At 38.4% G+C, this 11,267-nt stretch overlaps 1 protein-coding gene across 2 annotated transcripts; it reads left to right on the top strand.

The window, feature by feature from the left end:
- Positions 1–67: 67 nt before the first annotated feature.
- On the top strand, positions 68–10,585 carry LOC130915181 (cornifelin-like). 2 transcript variants are annotated; one of them, XM_057835009.1, is made up of 4 exons: positions 68–250; positions 4,087–4,212; positions 9,661–9,797; positions 10,055–10,585. In XM_057835009.1, the coding sequence occupies exons 2-4, from the start codon at positions 4,101–4,103 to the stop codon at positions 10,157–10,159; spliced, it is 354 nt and encodes a 117-aa protein (XP_057690992.1). In that variant the 5' UTR covers positions 68–250; positions 4,087–4,100; the 3' UTR covers positions 10,160–10,585. The 2 variants fall into 2 exon arrangements, with proteins under 2 accessions (XP_057690992.1, XP_057690991.1); XM_057835008.1 differs by lacking the exon at positions 68–250 and adding an exon at positions 3,094–4,016.
- Positions 10,586–11,267: the final 682 nt, after the last annotated feature.

Genomic DNA, 11,267 nt, shown 5'->3' with positions numbered 1-11,267 from the left:
CAATAACAGGGAATTACTTAAATATCAGAGCGACGTACACTAGCTGACTAGTGACTACTTTATTTGCACACGATGCAAAAAAAAAAAAAAAGTAGAATTTCATCCGAGAATCACCGCAAAGATCTCGTCATCTTTGTCAGCCGTTTAGTTTCACCAATAAAAGGTTTCTCAAGTTAAACCCCAAACTTCCTGTTTGGCGTCAAGCGTCAGTTTGATCGGGACCAGCGCCAGCACTCTCACGCTCCTTCTGGTAAGTCTCATACTTCTATACTACTAGATAAAAAATAATTCATTTGAAATGGATAGCAAATAATGCAAAATAGACTTGAAAATTATCCTTGTTGTTAACTTGTTTTGGTGCCAACCATGCATGTTGAAAAAACATTGTGCTTTTCTAGTACTACAACCCAAGGATTAAGCAGGAAATGGACAATAACAAATTGTTTAATTTGGGCATTACAAGCCCTTCATACTGGTTTGTTGTTCAGATTTGAATAGCCCATCCCTAATCAAGTAGTATTTTTTTGTATTTTAATACTATACATATAAAGACTGGCTCCTGTATAAGCATTTGGATATTCTCAAAAAAAAAACCGGACAAAGTAGTTGGGTAAAGTTGGGTACTCTCCTACAACTACACCAATGGTTCTTAACCTGGGTTTGATCGAACTAGGGCTGCAGCTATCGAATATTTTAGTAATCGAGTAATCGACTGAAAATTCTATCCATTAATCGAGTAATCGGATAAAACATTTTTTTTTTTAGGTAAAGAGCAATTATAAATATACATGAGAAAAAAAAACGTTTTTTCCAATATTAAACCATTTTCAGTCAATCAATGTCTTTATTTCCGATGTACATTGTTGAAAACAGCCAACAATTGCATCTCAAATGTGACTAGAAAAAAAATTCACTGCTTTCACTCAAAAAACTTAAAATCTTAAAAAAAAAAAAGATTTCTTACCTAAAAATGTAATTACGCTTGGTAACAAACATCACTTGAAAGCTATGTGTTTTTCCCACGTGTTTCAATTGAATTTCCATTTGTGTCAAGCTATTTTTAACTTCTAGTTAAGTTTGAAGTTAGTCTAAACTGTAAGTACTGATAGGATTTTGAGTTTTTGCAGTGTTCATTATAAATGTATAATACCTGCTGTATTGGAGCACATTAGGGAAAAGTGCTACTTGGTGTTTTATTCAGCAATGACTGCTGAGCTAAAACTTACAGTTAGCTTTATTATGTTTTAATTTTACACCCTCATCACTCTACAGCGCTGTGTTTTTACAGATTAAATAAAGCCTGTATGTAAAACACGTTGGCCACGCATCGACAGTGGGTGTAATCAATAGAAACATAGCCCTCCAGTGGGCTAACGTTACGTGAGGGAGTGACAGTAACGTTATATTTATTAGCGCAGAGAAGTGTACTGCTTAAAGATAGCGGTTGTTTACTAACGCTGCACAGACGCGTCCGAGTCTGTCATTTCGCATCTAGTCCTAAATACATGCGATATCTATCAGACACATTGGACACTACCTGCTACCACACTAGGATCATGCGGACGTAGTTTTTAGCAACGTCGGCGAAGTTTGTAGCGGCTGTCGGCTGCAGTAAGTTTTTTTTTTTTTAATTATTATCATTTTTTATTGCTTCTTCCTCTACGCACGTGACGTCAGCGCGTTGTCCCGCATTAAAAGTAGTCCGGGCAAAACGTGATGCTTAGACGTGGCAAAATTAAACGATTCCTCGAGGTGAATAAAATTACTCGGATCAGTTTCTAAACTCGAGTTACTCGAGTTGCTCAAGTATTCGTTTCAGCTCTAGATCGAACCCCAGGGGTTCGGTGAGTAAGTTTTCGTACACTGATTAAATCTAGGCAAAGTTGCTTTTTAGACCAGGTTTTATGACTGGTTTGCTCCCAATTTACAGGCTTAATCTATTTCTTTTAACTGCTAGTACTCGATCTGACTGGAGGAAGAACCGGTTTGCTCAGTGGAAGGTTGACGTGCACTTGGTACAAGGGAATACAACAGATCAGTGGGCAGCTTGGTCTCGAATTTTGACCTGTTTATAAAACATGCTGTTAAAATGAGAAGAATTTTGAACAGTATTTTACTAAATTATTAGCTTGCTAGCTTAGATATATTGGTTTTGAATTTGAAAAAAAAAAAAAACAAAGGGTTCGGTGAATCCATATGTGTACCTAGTGCTTGTACCTTTAGCAAGGTTAATGACCACTGAACTAGACTAAGCAGTTTTATTGTTATAAATTGTATTTAAAAAATATTCACAAATAATTGCAATGCTAATGAAATATCAAATTTACATTTTTTTCCATTCTATTTTCATAGTTTAGATTGAAATGAAAATAAAACAAATTTGGCTAACACTTTTTGACAATGGCATCATAAGACTGTCATAATTATGACTTGACACTGTTATAAGCATTAAAGAATGCTTATGACAGATGTCATTTAGGCAAATTATCTCTTTTGAATGGATGTAGAAGATCCGGACTGGGCATAAATGGAGTTTGTGACAAAATGTGCCGGTGGACACTTAAATCACATCTGCCATAAGCATTTATTAATGCTCATGAGTCATGACATTGTCATGTCATAATTTTGACGGTCTTATGACAGTCTTATGACACCGTTGTCAAGGTGTTACCGAAATTTCCTGCGTAGTATAAAGTTTTGGTACTATTTTTATTAAATTGATTCAAAATGGACGAAAACTAATTTATAACAATTGTTTTAAAACATTTTAATGAGGTTATTCTTAGTTGTAGATATTTTTCAGTTAGATTTTTTTTTTTTTTTTATGATTTAAAATACTATACAAAAATGTTATGTACTACTATGGTACTACAAATGATTATGTTCTGTATTATTAAATATATAGTTTCTTTTAAATGTTTTTTTAAATCTATTTTTAGTTAAACAGTTATGTGTTTAATATTTGTTTAAAATTGCAATGATATTGGAAAATATTTTTACTGGAAAATATACAGCAAAATTATGGATTTTTTTTTTTTCTGTGAGAGTTTCACTTATTTTTTCTTAAAGAAAACTACATGTATTTATGAAGAGTTGTCCACTATTATTTGCTGGTCGATAAAATTGGCCGATAAAAGCATTTTAACCCCTTCAGACCTAAGCAGCTGCTGAAGGACAACCATAAATACACTGAAATTAGTTGCTATTGCCACTTCTGGGAGATGATTGGATAAAACTTTACTCATTGAAATCAAATCATGAGGTTTAGCACACCCTCTTTGCTCTTTTTAGCTCTTTGAAAATGGCTCACCAAAAGCAATTTCAAAAACGGTAACGTAAAGTGCTCATTTCTCATTTAAAATAATAAATAAAAGCCTGAAATATCCCTGACCAAAAATTTGCACTTTGTTCTGGTTTTTGAGTAAAAATCAACACAGATTTTTTTTTTTTTTTTTTTGCCCATCAGAAAAAATGCGGGTCTGATGGTGTTAAAACGATATCGGATGATATCAAAATCTGTTTTTCCGTTATCGGTTTTGTTGCCTTCAAAGTGAGTTACGAAGCCTTCTGCCTTTGTACAAGGGCTGGTCACAGCAGTTATGCTTATTGACCATTAGATGTCTGTAGCTAAAGTACTTGGGATTTGTTTTGTGAGCAAATATTGTGCATTTAATGTGCAAAAATGAAATGAACAATAAATGATTGAAAAATAATGAATTTGTTAAGTCCACGACCGCTTATATCGGTATCAGATTTTTGGAGTAATATCTGGATATTGGTTAAAAAGTCATTATCGGACAACTCGGGTATTTATCAGTGCTTCAAAAGGGCCCTGACACGGAAAGAAACTCCTCAACTTCTGCCATAAGATACAAAAGCAGCAATTTATAAAATTAACTACTCATCCAGTGATAAGAAAAATAACACCAGGCTTCATCTTTTATGCTTATTATTCAGCTTGTAAAGTGGAAATTACAAGCAGAACACAACAACAATGTGGCAGGATTCAGATTCAGGTTATTTCTTCTCCTGCAAAAAACAAACACGTCAAATTGTCCTTAATAATAATGCAAATTCTTCTATCAGAACCTGTAGCCCGTATGTCCAACCCTGTGGTGACCAGTCAACCAGGCGCAGGCGGCTACGGCACCAACGTCCAAACTGGACAGTGGAGCACAGGCCTCTGCGCTTGTTGCAGTGATTTGTTGATTTGTAAGTATCAAGTTGATTTCCTTTTAACTCTACAGGTAGTCCCTGGGTTACGACGTACTCGACTTACGTGATTTAGACATTATAACGCCGGAGTCTCGTCCGCCATTTTGTCTCTAGTCGGGTTTTTTAGCTGCATAAGGAGTACATTATTGTACCTCACCACATCTTATTTTTTACTTTATTACTATGACATGTTCTGTCTTCAATAAACGTGAAGCTGTTCAGCTTTATAGACAGCAAACAAGGCAATTGTGCTTTTTAAAGCTTTTTACTTTTGACAATTTGTAAAGCTGTAACACACTGTATTTAAACGCCTGTTCAAAACGATATGCATTTTAATAAGAAAACACTTGACACAAAACAATTAGTGTTCACACGTCCATCTAGTCTGATCAATATGTAAATTTAGTAGATTAAATGAATGAATGTTGCTAGTTAGAGTGCAAGAGTCCGCTAGCTTTAATGCTACAAATGCCAACATATTTCATAGCAAATCGCTCACACATGACTCCACAAACTGGAGCTCTAAATTGAATTACAAGTGCATACACATACAGTGTATCACAAATATGAGTACACCTGTTGAAAGAAATGGTGGAGGAGATGTTTTGTATTCATAGATGTGTCCTCAGTTGTTGAAATAATGTTCCTATTGCTTTTTAATATTGACATATTATCTTTTCGCCACAAGATGGCAGGATGGGACTTAATTGTCTAAAGTGCTACTTTTATTACTTCTTTGTGTTTGACTTTGATGACTTTGATTTGTGGGATTGCCTGTGAAGACAGCAATGAGAGAGGATGTATCCGCATGTCAATGGAAATTAAATACGCCGAGTTTTGGCTAAAAGACAACTTATTCTCCGTCAGTTCTTCCTACGAATGCAACGTTGAGCTGCAACCACCTCAACAACACCCCTTGCATTTCTGCAAATATTTAAGAATATCTTTTCATGGGACAACACTGACAAAATGACACTTGGACACAATGAAAAATAGTCTGTGCAGCTTATATAATTGAATCAATCTATTTTCCCCTCAAAATAACTCAAAATATAGCCATGAATATCGAAACCCCTGGCGACAAAAGTGAGTACACCGCATGGGAACTACGTACATCCCTAAATGTCCAAATTGAGTACTGCTTGTCATTTTCCCTCCAAAATGTCATGTGACTCGTTACAGGAGTGCTTTCAGCATTACCCTAACCCTAGAGATTGAAGAGGTGGGGGGTCAGCCTATTAGTGCTCAGACCATACGCCGCACTCTACATCAAATTGGTGTGCATGGCTGTCGCCCCAGGAGGAAACCTCTTCTGAAGACTGTACACAAGAAAGCCCGCAAACAGTTTGCTGAAGACATGTCAACAAAGCACATGAATTACTGGAACCATGTCCTATGGTCTGATGATACGGGCGGGCTTTCTTGTGTACCGTCTTCAGAAGAGGCTTCCTCCTGGGGTGACAGCCATGCACACCAATTTGATGTAGAGATCTGCGTATGGTCTGAGCACTAATAGGCTGACCCCCCACCTCTTCAGTCTTTGCAGCAATGCTGGCAGCACCACTGTAACAAGTCACATGACATTATGGAGGGAAAATGACAAGCAGTACTCAATTTGGAAATTTAAGGATGTACGTAGTTTCTATGCGGTGTACTCACTTTCGTTGCCAAGGGTTTGGATATTAATGGCTATATTTTACATATTTTCAGGGGAAAATAGATTAACTCTATTAAATAAACTGCACATAGACTATTTTTCATTGAGTCAAAGCGTCATTTTGTCAGTGTTGTCCCATGAAAAGATATACTTAAATATCTGCAGAAATGCAAGGGGTGTACTCACTTTTGTGATACTGTATATTAGCTGAAACAACTTACAGCCTTATGTGGGCCAAACCAGAGCACAGCTGTCCTTTATCTATGTCAGACGAGTTTGCTCCTCAGTCAGTCAAGGCGACAGTCCAGCCAGACCCAATGCTGCCACCGGAGGGTAGTGTATCCTGCATCTTTAAACAAAACACAATACTACTTTATTTATTTATTTATTTATTTATTTTTATCACGAACAATTGTTTTAAGTTGTTTGCTTTACCTGACATGTTTCAGCAACTACTTCTGCCTTCATCAGAGTGTCACTGGTGTTGGTGTGACACGTCTTTATCAGCTGATGGATGAAGGCATAAGTCACCTGTCAGATTTGGCAGGCGAATCACGTCCTCTGCTGACCAGGTACAGTGCCTTGCAAAAGTATTCGGCCCCCTTGAACCTTGCAACCTTTCGCCACATTTCAGGCTTCAAACATAAAGATATAAAATTTTAATTTTTTGTCAAGAATCAACAACAAGTGGGACACAATCGTGAAGTGGAACAACATTTATTGGATAATTTAAACTTTTTTAACAAATAAAAAACTGAAAAGTGGGGCATGCAATATTATTCGGCCCCCTTGCGTTAATACTTTGTAGCGCCACCTTTTGCTCCAATTACAGCTGCAAGTCGCTTGGGGAATGTTTCTATCAGTTTTGCACATCGAGAGACTGACATTCTTGCCCATTCTTCCTTGCAAAACAGCTTGAGCTCAGTGAGGTTGGATGGAGAGTGTTTGTGAACAGCAGTCTTCAGCTCTTTCCACAGATTCTCGATTGGATTCAGGTCTGGACTTTGACTTGGCCATTCTAACACCTGGATACGTTTATTTTTTAACCATTCCATTGTAGATTTGGCTTTATGTTTTGGATCATTGTCCTGTTGGAAGATAAATCTCCGTCCCAGTCTCAGGTCTTGTGCAGATACCAACAGGTTTTCTTCCAGAATGTTCCTGTATTTGGCTGCATCCATCTTCCCGTCAATTTTAACCATCTTCCCTGTCCCTGCTGAAGAAAAGCAGGCCCAAACCATGATGCTGCCACCACCATGTTTGACAGTGGGGTTGGTGTGTTCAGGGTGATGAGCTGTGTTGCTTTTACGCCAAACATATCGTTTTGCATTGTGGCCAAAAAGTTCAATTTTGGTTTCATCTGACCAGTGCACCTTCATCCACATGTTTGGTGTGTCTCCCAGGTGGCTTGTGGCAAACTTTAAACGAGACTTTTTATGGATATCTTTGAGAAATGGCTTTCTTCTTGCCACTCTTCCATAAAGGCCAGATTTGTGCAGTGTACGACTGATTGTTGTCCTATGGACAGACTCTCCCACCTCAGCTGTAGATCTCTGCAGTTCATCCAGAGTGATCATGGGCGTCTTGGCTGCATCTCTGATCAGTTTTCTCCTTGTTTGAGAAGAAAGTTTGGAAGGACGGCCGGGTCTTGGTAGATTTGCAGTGGTCTGATCCTCCTTCCATTTCAATATGATGGCTTGCACAGTGCTCCTTGAGATGTTTAAAGCTTGGGAAATCTTTTTGGATCCAAATCCTGCGTTAAACTTCTCCACAACAGTACCTCCGACCTGCCTGGTGTGTTCCTTGGTTTTCAGAATGCTCTCTGCACTTTAAACAGAACCCTGAGACTATCACAGAGCAGGTGCATTTATACGGAGACTTGATTACACACAGGTGGATTCTATTTATCATCATCGGTCATTTAGGACAACATTGGATCATTGAGAGATCCTCACTGAACTTCTGGAGTGAGTCTGCTGCACTGAAAGTAAAGGGGCCGAATAATATTGCATGCCCCACTTTTCAGTTTTTTATTTGTTAAAAAAAGTTTAAATTTTCCAATAAATGTTGTTCCACTTCACGATTGTGTCCCACTTGTTGTTGATTCTTGACAAAAAAATTAAATTTCATATCCTTATGTTTGAGGCCTGAAATGTGGCAAAAGGTTGCAAGATTCAAGGGGGCCGAATACTTTTGCAAGGCACTGTAAATCAAACAACCTAAAGCAATTGTCAGTGAAAAAAGAAAAATTTCAACTAATCTACAGTGGGGAGAACAAGTATTTGATACACTGCCGATTTTGCTGGTTTTCCCACTTGCAAGCCATGTAGAGGTCTGTAATTTGTATCATAAATTCTCTTCAACTGTGAGGGACGGAATCTAATACTTAAATCCAGAAAATCACATTGTATAATTTTTAAATAATAAATTTGTATTTAACTGCATGAAATAAGTATTTGATACATTACCAACTAGTAAATATTTCAGCTCTTAGTTCTTTTTTAAAAAACCCTCCTGTTCTCCATTCATTACCGGAAGTAACTGCACCTGTTTGAACTTGTTACCTGTATAAAAGACACCTGTTCACATGCTCAAACAAACAAACTCCAACCTCTTCACAATGGCCAAGACCAAAGAGCAGTGTAAGGACATCAGGGATAAAATAATAGACCTGCACAAGGCTGGGATGGGCTACAGGAAAATAAGCAAGCAGCTTGGTGAGAAGGTAACAACTATTGGAACGATTATTAGAAAATGGAAGACGTTCAAGTTGACGGTCAATCTGCCTCGTTCGGGGGCTCCATGCAAGATCTCACCTCATGGGGTATCACTGACCATGAGGAAGGTGAGGGATCAGCCCAGAACTACACGGCAGGACCTGGTCAATGACCTGAAGAGAGCTGGAACCACAGTCTCGAAGAAAACTATCGGAAACACATTACGCCGTCATGGATTAAAATCCTACAGCGCACGCAAGGTCCCGCTGCTGAAGCCAGTGCATGTCCAGACAGGTCTGAAGTTTGCCACTGACCATCTGGATGATCCAGAGGAGGAATGGGAGAAGGTCATGTGGTCGGAAGACCAAAAAGTCCCATTTTGGTCTAAACTCGGCTCGTCGTGTTTGGAGGAAAAAGAAGGATGAGTACAACCCCAAGAACACCATCCCAACCGTGAAACATGGAGGAGGAAACCTCATTTTTTTGGGGCTGCTTCTGTGCCAAGGGTACAGGACGACTGCACCGTATTGAGGGGAGGATGGATGGGGCTATGTATCGCCAGATCTTGGCTGGCAACCTCCTTCCTTCAGTGAGAGCCCTGAAGATGGGTCGTGGCTTGGTCTTCCAGCATGACAACGACCCAAAGCACACAGCCAAGGCAACTAAAGAGTGGCTCCGTAAGAAGCATCTTAAGGTCCTGGAGTGGCCTAGCCAGTCACCAGATCTGAACCCGATAGAAAATCTATGGAGGGAGCTGAAAGTCCGTGTTGCCCGGCAGCAGCCCCGAAACCTGAAGGCTCTGGAGAAGATCTGCATGGAGGAGTGGGCCAAAATCCCTGCTGCAGTGTGTGCAAACCTTGTCAAGGACTACAGGAAACGTTTGGTATCTGTAATAGCAAACAAAGGTTTCTGTACCAAATATTAAGTTTGATTTTTGTGATGTATCAAATACTTATTTCATGCAATTAAATGCAAATTTATTATTTAAAAATCAGTGTAGCAGTGTAGGAACGGAGCTTGTTCATAACCCAGGGACTACCTGTACTACCTAAATCTTGGTTCCATCCATAGGTGCTTTTGGCTGCATCTGCCCGACTGGCCTGGCCTGCTACACTGCGGACAAATATGGCGAAAACTGCTGCTTGGGATTCGTGCCTGGTGGCTTGACGGCGATGAGGACCCACATGAGGCTCACGTATGGCATCGAGGTATGTGGATTGTGGAACTGCATTGATTTCACTAACATATTGCACAAGAAAGGAAATGGTGACAAATTGGGTCACACTTTGGTAATACTGTATTTGTGAGTCAACTTTTAACCGTCAATAGCACTCGTTTTTTGTACGACTCACATTTAATAGGTGTTTTACAGATACATTTTCTTCTTTTCCTACCACAAGTCTTTGTTCATCGATGAATTACGCATCTTTCACCATCAATGGCGTTGACTTTAATCTATCCACAGGGGACAGTCTGCAACGACGCCCTCATGTCATGCTTCTGTGGCCTCTGCGAGTTGTGCAGAATGGCCAGAGAGATCCGCATCCGGAATGGAGAGACTTCACCATAATAGCAAGACCCCAGGAGTCGTCGTCCGCCATATGATCATTTTAAATAAAAATATATTTGTATTAAACCATCTTGCAAATATATTTGGCCCGTAAGAGTTGGTTTTCCCTGGTTGAGCTTTTAATTTTTGTTTTGCCTCTTCAGGAATAAAGGTGCGTGGGAATTTACTGCATTTTACGTATTTTACACGTTCACCCTTTGCCTGAAAAAAATGCATATTTATCTGCATAACATATCATTGAGTATTTTTGTGATATTAGCCTCTAGTAAAATACTTTTGAAGACAGTCAAGCGTGTACTTTAAAACAGCAATAAATTGTTCAGCTTTAACCCGATTTTTAAACGGCTAAATTTTCTTAGACTTAAGAGATGCAGTCATTTTACTGCATATTTATATGCATATCATATTAATCATTGAGTATTTTTTTTTAAAGTGACATTAAGTCTCGAGTGAAATGCAATGATCCCTCGCTATTTCGCGCTTCAAACTTCGCACTCTTAGTCCATCGCATTTTTTTTTTCTTCTTCAATTAAAAAATAAATACAGATGAGCTGTCCCGAGCCGATTGTGTAGTCTTACTCACCCTCCCTTTCCCTGCTCTTTGTTGGTCAGGCAGTGTACTGAAGTTGCTTAATGACGATTGATGGACGTTTAATGTTTGATCATGCCACAGATGCCTGGAAGCCCAAGTTTCAAAGTACTGCATATGTCAATCATTGTTTAACTTGCTAAACAGTTGCCGTGGCAACTCATTGTGTGTAATTGAGCAGCTTGAGCGGATTTGAATGGACTCACTCAATGAAGCATTTAATAAAGACAAACATTTTTATACTTTTATTATTGTTTAAAAATAATTAGGTGGGACAGTAACATGATTAAAACATCATAATTATTCAATCTGAAGTGCTTGAAAAAACTTTTATTAAAAAATATAATATATATATATATATACATACATACATAAAAGTTTTTTTTTTTTTTTTAATTATACTTTGGGAGGCAAATGTGAAAATAATATATCATATGTATCTCTTTCCAATGCTAAATCTGAACAATTGCATTGAACATACACAAAACTTTGTTTTTTTTGGGGGGGGTGGGGGGGGTC

This window comes from Corythoichthys intestinalis, chromosome 4 (genome assembly GCF_030265065.1).
Source record: "Corythoichthys intestinalis isolate RoL2023-P3 chromosome 4, ASM3026506v1, whole genome shotgun sequence".
Lineage (NCBI taxonomy): Eukaryota > Metazoa > Chordata > Actinopteri > Syngnathiformes > Syngnathidae > Corythoichthys > Corythoichthys intestinalis.
Note: the sequence above shows the minus strand (reverse complement) of the source record. Positions and strands in the feature narration are given on the sequence as shown.

Excerpts from the sequence above, each read along its gene's own strand:
- LOC130915181 (XM_057835008.1), top strand. The coding sequence starts at position 3,995 with ATGTGGCAGGATTCAGATTCAG. Across the intron at positions 4,213-9,660 it reads TTGCAGTGATTTGTTGATTT|GTGCTTTTGGCTGCATCTGC; the intron begins GTAAGTATCAAG and ends TTCCATCCATAG. Across the intron at positions 9,798-10,054 it reads GGCTCACGTATGGCATCGAG|GGGACAGTCTGCAACGACGC; the intron begins GTATGTGGATTG and ends ATCTATCCACAG.